This window comes from Oncorhynchus tshawytscha, linkage group LG05, assembly GCF_018296145.1.
Source record: "Oncorhynchus tshawytscha isolate Ot180627B linkage group LG05, Otsh_v2.0, whole genome shotgun sequence".
Lineage (NCBI taxonomy): Eukaryota > Metazoa > Chordata > Actinopteri > Salmoniformes > Salmonidae > Oncorhynchus > Oncorhynchus tshawytscha.
Genome location: NC_056433.1, coordinates 86,270,913 through 86,283,214, shown reverse-complemented (window position 1 = coordinate 86,283,214; position 12,302 = coordinate 86,270,913). Strand labels below are relative to the sequence as shown.

Sequence of the window (12,302 nt, the reverse complement as noted above, 5' to 3'; positions counted from 1 at the left end):
GAGGAAAGAGGAAGTCAAGAGAGGAGTCAAGAGGAGTCAAGAGGAGTCAAGAGGAAGTCAAGAGGGAGTCAAGAGGGAGTCAAGAGGAAGTCAAGAGGGATTCAAGAGGAGGTCAAGAGGAGGTCAAGAGGGAGTCAAGAGGAGGTCAAGAGGGAGTCAAGAGGGAGTCAAGAGAGTCAAGAGGGAGTCAAGAGGAGTCAAAGAGGAGGTCAAGAGGAGTCAAGAGGGAGTCAAGAGAGGAGTCAAGAGGGAGTCAAGAGGGAAAGAGTCAAGAAGTCAAGAGGGAGTCAAGAGGAGTCAAGAGGAGTCAAGAGGGAGTCAAGAGGAAGTCAAGAGGGAGTCAAGAGGAGGTCAAGATTAAGTCAAGAGGGAGTCAAGAGGGAGTCAAGAGGAGGTCAAGAGGGAGTCAAGAGGAAAAGAGGAGGTCAAGAGGGAGTCAAGATGGAGTCAAGAGGGAGTCAAGAGGAGGTCAATTGGGGGTCAAGAGGAGGTCAAGAGGAGGTCAAGAGGGAGTCAAGAGGAGGTCAAGAGGGAGTCAAGAGGAGGTCAAGAGGGAGTCAAGAGGAAAGAGGAAGTCAAGAGGAGGTCAAGAGGAGGTCAAGAGAGGGAGTCAAGAGGAGGTCAAGAGGGAGTCAAGAGGAAAAGAGGAAGTCAAGAGGAGGTCAAGAGGGAGTCAAGAGGGAGTCAAGAGGAAGAGAAGAAGTCAAGAGGAGGTCAAGAGTGAGTCAAGAGGGAGTCAAGAGGATGTCAAGAGGAGTCAAGAGGGAGTCAAGAGGAGTCAAGAGGGAGTCAAGAGGAAGTCAAGAGGAAGAGAAGAAGTCAAGAGGAGGTCAATAGGGAGTCAAGAGGGAGTCAAGAGGAAGAGAAGAAGTCAAGAGGAGGTCAAGAGGGAGTCAAGAGGAGGTCAAGAGGGAGTCAAGACAAGGTCAAGAGGGAGTCAAGAGGGCAATTCAGAAACTATTGAAGGAAGTTGATATACTCTAAATGGGATTTGGAATAGACATTTTCTAGCTAGTAATTAATATCCCGTCAAAGGAACCTAATATTTACAGGATCTAATATATACAGGATCTAATACAGGATCTAACATTTAAAGGATCTAATACAGGATCTAATATTTACAGGATCTAATAAATACAGGATCTAATACAGGATCTAATACAGGATCTAATACAGGATCTAATACAGGATCTAATATATACAGGATCTAATATGTACAGGATCTAATATTTACAGGATCTAATATTTACAGGATCTAATATTTACAGGATCTAATATTTACAGGATCTAATATTTACAGGATCTAATATTTACAGGATCTAATATTTACAGGATCTAATATTTACAGGATCTAATATTTACAGGATCTAATATTTACAGGATCTAATATTTACAGGATCTAATATGTACAGGATCTAATATTTACAGGATCTAATATTTACAGGATCTAATACAGGATCTAATATAGGATCTAATATGTAAAGGATCTAATATATACAGGACAACAGTTCTTGTTTCATCAATAACCCATCATTTAGTGAAAGACCAGGACCAGGGACGAGCAGCAGGGATGGAGGGGAGGGGGACAGGGAGACAGCAGAGATGGAGGGGGACAGGAGACAGCAGAGGGAGGGGGGGAGGAGACAGACAGGAGACAGCAGAGGGGAGGGGGACAGGGAGACAGGAGACAGCAGAGGGAGGGGGACAGGGAGACAGCAGAGAGGGAGGGGAGGGGGACAGGGAGACAGCAGAGAGGAGGGAGGGGGACAGGAGACAGCAGAGAGGGAGGGGAGGGGACAGGGAGACAGCAGAGAGGAGGGGGGGGGACAGGGAGACAGCAGAGAGGGAGGGAGGGGGACAGGAGACAGCAGGAGGGAGGGGGACAGGGAGACAGCAGAGAGGGGGGGGGACAGGGAGACAGCAGAGAGGGAGGGGGGGGACAGAGAGGGAGGGAGGGGGACAGGGAGACAGCAGAGGGGAGGGGAGGGGGACAGCAGGAGGGAGGGGGACAGAGAGCAGGAGGGAGGGGGACAGGGAGACAGCAGAGAGGAGGGAGGGGGGGGGACAGCAGGAGGAGGGGACAGGGATGGAGGGGAGGGGAGGGGGACAAGGAGACAGCAGAGAGAGGAGGAGGGGGACAGTGAAGGACAGAGAGGGGAAAAAAGTTTGACATTTGAAGACAGCTCTGAGAGGGAGGGGAGGGGGAGTAAACTTCTTAAATCTGACCCCTCCCAGGACCCCTGTTGACTCACCAGGGGGAAAGGAGACCCCCTCCCAGGGAGGGGTTGACTCACCAGACCAGAAACCTGACCCCCTCCCAGGACCTCTGTTGACTCACCATCCCTTAAACCTGACCTCCTCCCAGGACCACTTTTGACTCACCATCCCCTAAAGGGAGGGGACCCCCTCCCAGGACCTCTGTTGACTCACCAGGGGGACACCTGACCCCCACTCCCAGGACCCCTGTTGACTCACCATCCCTTAAACCTGACCCCCTCCCAGGACCTCTGTTGTCTCACCATCCCCTAAACCGGACCCCCTCCCAGGACCTCTGTTGACTCACCATCCCCTACACCTGACCCCCCACTCCCAGGACCCCTGTTGACTCACCATCCCTTAAACCTGACCCCCTCCCAGGACCCCTGTTGTCTCACCATCCCCTAAACCGGACCCCTCCCAGGACCTCTGTTGACTCACCATCCCCTACACCTGACCCCCACTCCCAGGACCCGTGTTGACTCACCATCCCCTAAACCTGACCCCCTCCCAGGACCCCTGTTGACTCACCATCCCCTAAATCCCCCTCCCAGGACCCCTGTTGACTCACCATTCCCTACACCAGACCCCCCTCCCAGGACCCCTGTTGACTCACCATCCCCTGACCCTGACCCCCTGTTGTCTCACCATCCCCACCCTCCCAGGACCCCTGTTGACTCACCATCCCCTGCACCTTACCCCCCCGATCCCAGGACCTCTGTTGACTCACCATCCCTTAAACCTGACCCCTCCCAGGACCTCTGTTGACTCACCATCCCCTACACCTGACCCCTCCCAGGACCCCTGTTGACTCACCATCCCCTAAACCTGACCCCCCCTCCCAGGACCTCTGTTGACTCACCATCCCCTAAACCTGACCCCCTCCCAGGACCCCTGTTGACTCACCATCCCCTAAACCTGACCCCTCCCAGGACCTCTGTTGACTCACCATCCCCTACACATGACCCCCCTTCCAGGACCCCTGTTGACTCACCATCCCCTACACCTGACCCCCTCCCAGGACCCCTGTTGACTCACCATCCCCTACACGTTACCCCCCTCTCAGGACCTCTGTTGACTCACCATCCCCTACACCTGACACCCCCTCCCAGGACCCCTGTTGACTCACCATCCCCTACACCTGACCCCCTCCCAGGACCTCTGTTGACTCACCATCCCCTAAACCTGACCCCTCCCAGGACCCCTGTTGACTCACCATCCCCTAAACCTGACCCCCTCCCAGGACCTCTGTTGACTCACCATCCCCTACACCTGACCCCCCACTCCCAGGACCCCTGTTGACTCACCATCCCTTAAACCTGACCCCCTCCCAGGACCCCTGTTGTCTCACCATCCCCTAAACCGGACCCCCTCCCAGGACCTCTGTTGACTCACCATCCCCTACACCTGACCCCCCTCCCAGGACCCCTGTTGTCTCACCATCCCTTAAACCTGACCCCCTCCCAGGACCCCTGTTGTCTCACCATCCCCTAAACCGGACCCCCTCCCAGGACCTCTGTTGACTCACCATCCCCTACACCTGACCCCCCACTCCCAGGACCCCTGTTGACTCACCATCCCCTACACCTGACCCCTCCCAGGACCCCTGTTGACTCACCATCCCCTACACGTTATTCCCCCCCTCCCAGGACCCCTGTTGACTCACCATCCCCTACACGTTACCCCCTCCCAGGACCCCTGTTGACTCACCCTCCCAGGACCCCTGTTGACTCACCATCCCCTGCACGTTACCCCCGATCCCAGGACCTCTGTTGACTCACCATCCCCTTACCTGACCCCCTCCCAGGACCTCTGTTGACTCACCATCCCTTACACCTGACCCCCCCTCCCAGGACCCCTGTTGACTCACCATCCCTAAACCTGACCCCCCTCCCAGGACCTCTGTTGACTCACCATCCCCTAAACCTGACCCCCTCCCAGGACCCCTGTTGACTCACCATCCCCTAAACCTGACCCCCCTCCCAGGACCTCTGTTGACTCACCATCCCCTACACATGACCCCCCCTTCCAGGACCCCTGTTGACTCACCATCCCCTACACCTGACCCCCTCCCAGGACCCCTGTTGACTCACCATCCCCTCACACAGTTCCCAGAGTAGCCCCCCCTCTCAGGACCTCTGTTGACTCACCATGCCCCTGAGGCACCTGACACCCCCTCCCAGGACCCCTGTTGACTCACCATCCCCAAACCTGACCCCCTCCCAGGACCTCTGTTGACTCACCATCCCCTAAACCTGACCCCCTCCCAGGACCCCTGTTGACTCACCATCCCCTAAACCTGACCCCCTCCCAGGACCTCTGTTGACTCACCATCCCCTACACATGACCCCCCCTTCCAGGACCCCTGTTGACTCACCATCCCCTACACCTGACCCCTCCCAGGACCCCTGTTGACTCACCATCCCCCCCTACACGTTACCCCCTCTCAGGACCTCTGTTGACTCACCATCCCTACACCTGACCCCCCTCCCAGGACCCCTGTTGACTCACCATCCCCTACACATGACCCCCTCCCAGGACCCCTGTTAACTCACCTGTCTCACACAGAGTCCCAGAGTAGCCACTCTCACACACACAGGTGAAGCTGTCGACACCTGGCACACACAGCGCTCCGTTGAGGCAGGGTCTGTCTTTACACTCGTTGATGTCTGCAGGCAGAATCACACACACACACACACACACACACACACACACAGAAACACACACACACACAGGATATTTACTCAGCTGATTAATATATCCGCCACGCCTCTCCCCTCACCCTGAAAATATGTGCTGCTGGCTGTGAAAGTTATTAGAGAAGATATGTCTCCACAGGAATGAGAAGAGGCAGCAAGTCAGCAGGCAGGGAAGGGAGGGGTGTCAGGAAGGAGCAGAGAGGGAGGGGGAGGGGGTCAGGGAGGAGCAGAGGGAGAGAGGAGGGGGTCAGGGAGACAGCAGAGAGAGAGGGGAGGGGGACAGGGAGGAGCAGAGAGAGGGGAGGGGAGGGGGGGGTCAGGGAGGAGCAGAGAGAGGGAGGGGAGGGGGGGGTCAGGGGAGGAGCAGAGAGAGGGAGGGGTGGGGGGTCAGGGAGGAGCAGAGAGAGGGAGGGGGAGGGGGTCAGGGAGGAGCAGAGAGAGGGAGGGGAGGGGGGTCAGGGAGGAGCAGAGAGAGGGAGAGGGGGCTGGAGGGGGTCAGGGAGGAGCAGAGAGAGGGAGGGGAGGGGGGGTCAGGGAGAGCAGAGAGAGAGGAGGAGGGGAGGGGGGTCAGGGAGGAGCAGAGAGAGGACTGGGGGAGCGGGGTCAGGGGAGACAACAGAGGGAGGGAGGGGAGGGGAGGAGCAGAGAGAGGGAGGGAGGGTCATGGAGACAGCAGAGAGGGAGGGAGGGGAGGAGCAGAAGAGAGGAGAACTGGAGGGAGGGGAGGGGAGTCAAGGAGGAGCAGAGGAGGGAGGGGAGGGGGTCAGGGGAGCAGAGAGATGGAGGGAGGGGGGGTCAGGGAGGAGCAGAGAGAGGGGAGAAGAGAGGGGGGGGAGGGGGAAGAGCAGAGAAGAGGGAGGGGGAGGGGGACAGGGAGGAGCAGCAGAGAGGGAGGGGAGGGGGGACAGGGAGAGGGGAGAAGAGAGGGAGAACTGGGGGAGAGGGAGAAGAGAGAGGAAACTGGGGGAGAGGGGGAAGAGGGAGGAGAACAGGGATGGAGGGGAGAAGAGAGGGAGAAGGGAGAGGGGAGAAGAGAGGGAGAACTGGGGGAGAGGGGAGAAGAGAGGGAGAACTGGAGGAGAGGGGAGAAGAGAGGGAGAACTGGAGGAGAGGGGAGAAGAGAGGGAGAACTGGAGGAGAGGGGAGAAGAGAGGGAGAACTGGAGGAGAGAGGGGAGAAGAGAGGGAGAACTGGAGGGAGAGGGGAGAAGAGAGGGAGAACTGGAGGGAGAGGGGAGAAGAGAGGGAGAACTGGAGGGAGAGGGGAGAAGAGAGGGAGAACTGGGGGGAGAGGGGAGAAGAGAGGGAGAACTGGAGGGAGAGGGGAGAAGAGAGGGAGAACTGGAGGAGAGGGGAGAAGAGAGGGAGAACTGGAGGGAGAGGGGAGAAGAGAGGGAGAACTGGAGGGAGAGGGGAGAAGAGAGGGAGAACTGGAGGGAGAGGGGAGAAGAGAGGGAGAACTGGAGGGAGAGGGGAGAAGAGAGGGAGAACTGGAGGGAGAGGGGAGAAGAGAGGGAGAACTGGAGGAGAGGGGAGAAGAGAGGGAGAACTGGAGGGAGAGGGGAGAAGAGAGGGAGAACTGGAGGGAGAGGGGAGAAGAGAGGGAGAACTGGAGGGAGAGGGGAGAAGAGAGGGAGAACTGGAGGGAGAGGGGAGAAGAGAGGGAGAACTGGAGGGAGAGGGGAGAAGAGAGGGAGAACTGGAGGGAGAGGGAGAAGAGAAGAGAGGGAGAACTGGAGGAGAGGGGAGAAGAGAGGGAGAACTGGAGGGAGAGGGGAGAAGAGAGGGAGAACTGGGGGAGAGGGAGAAGAGAGGGAGAACTGGAGGGAGAGGGGAGAAGAGAGGGAGAACTGGAGGGAGAGGGGAGAAGAGAGGGAGAACTGGAGGAGAGGGGAGAAGAGAGGGAGAACTGGGGGAGAGGGGAGAAGAGAGGGAGAACTGGAGGGAGAGGGGAGAAGAGAGGGAGAACTGGAGGGAGAGGGGAGAAGAGAGGGAGAACTGGAGGGAGAGGGGAGAAGAGAGGGAGAACTGGAGGGAGAGGGGAGAAGAGAGGGAGAACTGGAGGGAGAGGGGAGAAGAGAGGGAGAACTGGGGGAGAGGGGAGAAGAGAGGGAGAACTGGAGGGAGAGAGGGGAGAAGAGAGGGAGAACTGGAGGGAGAGGGGAGAAGAGAGGGAGAACTGGAGGGAGAGGGGAGAAGAGAGGGAGAACTGGAGGGAGAGGGGAGAAGAGAGGGAGAACTGGAGGGAGAGGGGAGAAGAGAGGGAGAACTGGAGGGAGAGGGGAGAAGAGAGGGAGAACTGGAGGGAGAGGGGAGAAGAGAGGGAGAACTGGAGGGAGAGGGGAGAAGAGAGGGAGAACTGGAGGGAGAGGGGAGAAGAGAGGGAGAACTGGAGGGAGAGGGGAGAAGAGAGGGAGAACTGGGGGAGAGGGGAGAAGAGAGGGAGAACTGGGGAGAGGGGAGAAGAGAGGGAGAACTGGAGGGAGAGGGGAGAAGAGAGGGAGAACTGGAGGAGAGGGGAGAAGAGAGGGAGAACTGGAGGGAGAGGGGAGAAGAGAGGGAGAACTGGAGGGAGAGGGGAGAAGAGAGGGAGAACTGGAGGAGAGGGGAGAAGAGAGGGAGAACTGGAGGAGAGGGGAGAAGAGAGGGAGAACTGGAGGGAGAGGGGAGAAGAGAGGGAGAACTGGAGGAGAGGGGAGAAGAGAGGGAGAACTGGAGGAGAGGGGAGAAGAGAGGGAGAACTGGAGGGAGAGGGGAGAAGAGAGGGAGAACTGGAGGAGAGGGGAGAAGAGAGGGAGAACTGGAGGAGAGGGGAGAAGAGAGGGAGAACTGGAGGGAGAGGGGAGAAGAGAGGGAGAACTGGAGGGAGAGGGGAGAAGAGAGGGAGAACTGGAGGGAGAGGGGAGAAGAGAGGGAGAACTGGAGGAGGAGAGGGAGAAGAGAGGGAGAACTGGAGGGAGAGGGGAGAAGAGAGGGAGAACTGGAGGGAGAGGGGAGAAGAGAGGGAGAACTGGAGGAGAGGGGAGAAGAGAGGGAGAACTGGAGGGAGAGGGGAGAAGAGAGGGAGAACTGGAGGGAGAGGGGAGAAGAGAGGGAGAACTGGAGGAGAGGGGAGAAGAGAGGGAGAACTGGAGGAGAGGGGAGAAGAGAGGGAGAACTGGAGGGAGAGGGGAGAAGAGAGGGAGAACTGGAGGGGGGAGAGAGGGAGAACTGGAGGAGAGGGGAGAGAGGGAGAACTGGAGGAGAGGGGAGAAGAGAGGGAGAACTGGAGGAGAGGGGAGAAGAGAGGGAGAACTGGAGGAGAGGGGAGAAGAGAGGGAGAACTGGAGGAGAGGGGAGAAGAGAGGGAGAACTGGAGGAGAGGGGAGAAGAGAGGGAGAACTGGAGGGAGAGGGGAGAAGAGAGGGAGAACTGGAGGGAGAGGGGAGAAGAGAGGGAGAACTGGAGGAGAGGGGAGAAGAGAGGGAGAACTGGAGGGAGAGGGGAGAAGAGAGGGAGAACTGGAGGGAGAGGGGAGAAGAGAGAAGGAGAACTGGAGGGAGAGGGGAGAAGAGAGGGAGAACTGGAGGGAGAACTGGAGGGAGAGGGGAGAAGAGAGGGAGAACTGGAGGAGAGGGGAGAAGAGAGGGAGAACTGGAGGGAGAGGGGAGAAGAGAGGGAGAACTGGAGGGAGAGGGGAGAAGAGAGGGAGAACTGGAGGGAGAGGGGAGAAGAGAGGGAGAACTGGAGGGAGAGGGGAGAAGAGAGGGAGAACTGGAGGGAGAGGGGAGAAGAGAGGGAGAACTGGAGGAGAGGGGAGAAGAGAGGGAGAACTGGAGGAGAGGGGAGAAGAGAGGGAGAACTGAGAGGGGGAGAGGGGAGAAGAGAGGGGAGGGAGAACTGGAGGAGAGGGGAGAAGAGAGGGAGAACTGGAGGAGAGGGGAGAAGAGAGGGAGAACTGGAGGGAGAGGGGAGAAGAGAGGGAGAACTGGAGGGAGAGGGGAGAAGAGAGGGAGAACTGGAGGGAGAGGGGAGAAGAGAGGGAGAACTGGAGGAGAGGGGAGAAGAGAGGGAGAACTGGAGGAGAGGGGAGAAGAGAGGGAGAACTGGAGGAGAGGGGAGAAGAGAGGGAGAGGAGAGGGGAGGGAGAGAACTGGAGGAGAGGGGAGAAGAGAGGGAGAACTGGAGGGAGAGGGGAGAAGAGAGGGAGAACTGGAGGAGAGGGGAGAAGAGAGGGAGAACTGGAGGAGAGGGGAGAAGAGAGGGAGAACTGAGAGAGGAGAACTGGAGGGGAGAAGAGAGGGAGAACTGGAGGGAGAGGGGAGAAGAGAGGGAGAACTGGAGGAGAGGGGAGAAGAGAGGGAGAACTGGAGGAGAGGGGAGAAGAGAGGGAGAACTGGAGGGAGAGGGGAGAAGAGAGGGAGAACTGGAGGAGAGGGGAGAAGAGAGGGAGAACTGGAGGGAGAGGGGAGAAGAGAGGGAGAACTGGAGGAGAGGGGAGAAGAGAGGGAGAACTGGAGGAGAGGGGAGAAGAGAGGGAGAACTGGAGGGAGAGGGGAGAAGAGAGGGAGAACTGGAGGAGAGGGGAGAAGAGAGGGAGAACTGGAGGAGAGGGGAGAAGAGAGGGAGAACTGGAGGAGAGGGGAGAAGAGAGGGAGAACTGGAGGGAGAGGGGAGAAGAGAGGGAGAACTGGAGGGAGAGGGGAGAAGAGAGGGAGAACTGGAGGAGAGGGGAGAAGAGAGGGAGAACTGGAGGGAGAGGGGAGAAGAGAGGGAGAACTGGAGGGAGAGGGGAGAAGAGAGGGAGAACTGGAGGGAGAGGGGAGAAGAGAGGGAGAACTGGAGGAGAGGGGAGAAGAGAGGGAGAACTGGAGGAGAGGGGAGAAGAGAGGGAGAACTGGAGGGGGGAGAAGAGAGGGAGAACTGGAGGAGAGGGGAGAAGAGAGGGAGAACTGGAGGAGAGGGGAGAAGAGAGGGATAACTGGAGGGAGGGGAGAAGAGAGGGAGAACTGGAGGGAGAGGGGAGAAGAGAGGGAGAACTGGAGGAGAGGGGAGAAGAGAGGGAGAACTGGAGGAGAGGGGAGAAGAGAGGGAGAACTGGAGGAGAGGAGAAGAGAGGGAGAACTGGGGGAGAGGGGAGAAGAGAGGGAGAACTGGAGGGAGAGGGGAGAAGAGAGGGAGAACTGGAGAAGGGGAGAAGAGAGGAGAGAGGGGAGAAGAGAGGGAGAACTGGAGGAGAGGGGAGAAGAGAAGAGAGGGAGAACTGGGGGAGAGGGAGAGAAGAGAGGGAGAACTGGAGGGAGAGGGAGAAGAGAGGGAGAACTGGAGGGAAAGAGGGGAGAAGAGAGGGAGAGAGGGGAGGAGAGGGGAGAAGAGAGGGAGAACTGGAGGAGAGGGGAGAAGAGATGGAGAACTGGAGGGAGAGGGGAGAAGAGAGGGAGAACTGGGGGAGAGGGGAGAAGAGAGGGAGAACTGGGGGGAGAGGGGAGAAGAGAGGGAGAACTGGAGGAGAGGGGAGAAGAGAGGGAGAACTGGAGGAGAGGGGGAGAAGAGAGGGAGAAATGGAGGGAGATGGGGGAGAGGGGAGAAGAGGGAGAACTGGAGGAGAGGGGAGAAGAGAGGGAGAACTGGAGGAGAGGGGAGAGAGGGAAGAGGAGGGAGAACTGGAACTGGGGAGAGGGGAGAAGAGAGGGAGAACTGGAGGAGAGGGGAGAAGAGAGGGAGAACTGGAGGAGAGGGGAGAAGAGAGGGAGAACTGGAGGAGAGGGGAGAAGAGAGGGAGAACTGGAGGGAGGGGAGGGGAGAAGAGGGGACTGGAGGAGAGGGGGAAGAGAGGGAGAACTGGAGGGAGAGGGGAGAAGAGAGGGAGAACTGGAGGAGAGGGAGGGGAGAAGAGAGGGAGAACTGGAGGGAGGGGAGAAGAGAGGGAGAACTGGAGGGAGAGGGGAGAAGAGAGGGAGAACTGGAACTGGAGGAGGGGAGAAGAGAGGGAGAACTGGAGGAGAGGGGAGAAGAGAGGGAGAACTGGAGGAGAGGGGAGAAGAGAGGGAGAACTGAGGGAGAGGTGAGAAGAGAGGGAGACCCGGAGGAGAGGGGAGAAGAGAGGGAGAACTGGAGGGAGAGTGGAGAAGAGAGGGAGCGCTGGAGGAGAGGGGAGAAGAGAGGGAGAACTGGAGGGAGAGGGGAGAAGAGAGGGAGAACTGGAGGGAGAGGGGAGAAGAGAGGGAGAACTGGAGGAGAGGGGAGAAGAGAGGGAGAACTGGAGGAGAGGGGAGAAGAGAGGGAGAAGGGGGGAGAGGGGAGAAGAGAGGGAGAACTGGAGGGAGAGGGGAGAAGAGAGGGAGAACTGGAGGAGAGGGGAGAAGAGAGGGAGAACTGGGGGACAGGGAGACAGGAGAAAGGAAGCGGAGGGAGGGGGACAGGGAGACAGGAGAGACGGCGGAGGGGAGGGGGACAGGGACAGAGGGGAGAAGAGAGGGAGAACTGGGGGGAGAGGGGAGAAGAGAGGAGAGGGGGACAGTGGAGAGAGAGGAAAGAGGAGTTGGACACAGCTGTAAAGGAGCTGAAATTCAGGCTCAAAGTAATAGAATAGATAAAGTAAATCATTTTGGTTTGTGCATTATCAGATTAACATATAATTTGCCAAGAAAGTATGAGATGCAGAACAGGAGTATGGTATAGATGGTGTTGTATTGGGATAGATGGTGTTGTATTGGGATAGATGGTGTTGTATTGGGATAGATGGTGTTGTATTGGGATAGATGGTGTTGTATTGGGATAGATGGTGTTGTATTGGGATAGATGGTGTTGTATTGGGATAGATGGTGTTGTATTGGGATAGATGGTTTGTATTGGGATAGATGGTGTTGTATTGGGATAGATGGTGTTGTATTGGGATAGATGGTGTTGTATTGGGATAGATGGTGTTGTATTGGGATAGATGGTGTTGTATTGGGATAGATGGTGTTGTATTGGGATAGATGATGTTGTATTGGGATAGATGGTGTTGTATTGGGATAGATGGTGTTGTATTGGGATAGATGGTGTTGTATTGGGATAGATGATGTTGTATTGCGTAAAAATCAAGCAAGTAGGAGGGAGAAGTAGAGAGTTCAGAAAAGAGGTGGTTAGATGTGGATAGGTCGTTAGAGGTGGTTAGATGGTTAGATGGTTAGAGGTGGTTAGGTGGTTAGAGGTGGTTAGAGGTGGTTAGGTGGTTAGAGGTGGTTAGATGTGGATAGGTCGTTAGAGGTGGTTAGATGGTTAGAGGTGGTTAGAGGTGTTTAGGAGAAGGTTAGATGGTTAGATGGTGGTTAGATGGTTAGAGGTAGTTTGATGGTTAGAAGTGGTTAGTGGTTAGAGGTGGTTA

At 57.1% G+C, this 12,302-nt stretch overlaps 1 protein-coding gene across 2 annotated transcripts in view; it reads right to left on the bottom strand.

The window, feature by feature from the left end:
• LOC112240915 (sushi, nidogen and EGF-like domain-containing protein 1) overlaps positions 1–12,302 on the bottom strand; it is a 112,173-nt gene that overhangs the window by 49,341 nt on the left and 50,530 nt on the right. For both annotated transcript variants that reach the window (XM_042322595.1, XM_042322594.1), the window contains exon 7: positions 4,812–4,925. In XM_042322595.1, coding sequence (XP_042178529.1) covers positions 4,812–4,925 — 114 coding nt within the window. The remainder of the gene's footprint in view (positions 1–4,811; positions 4,926–12,302) is intronic.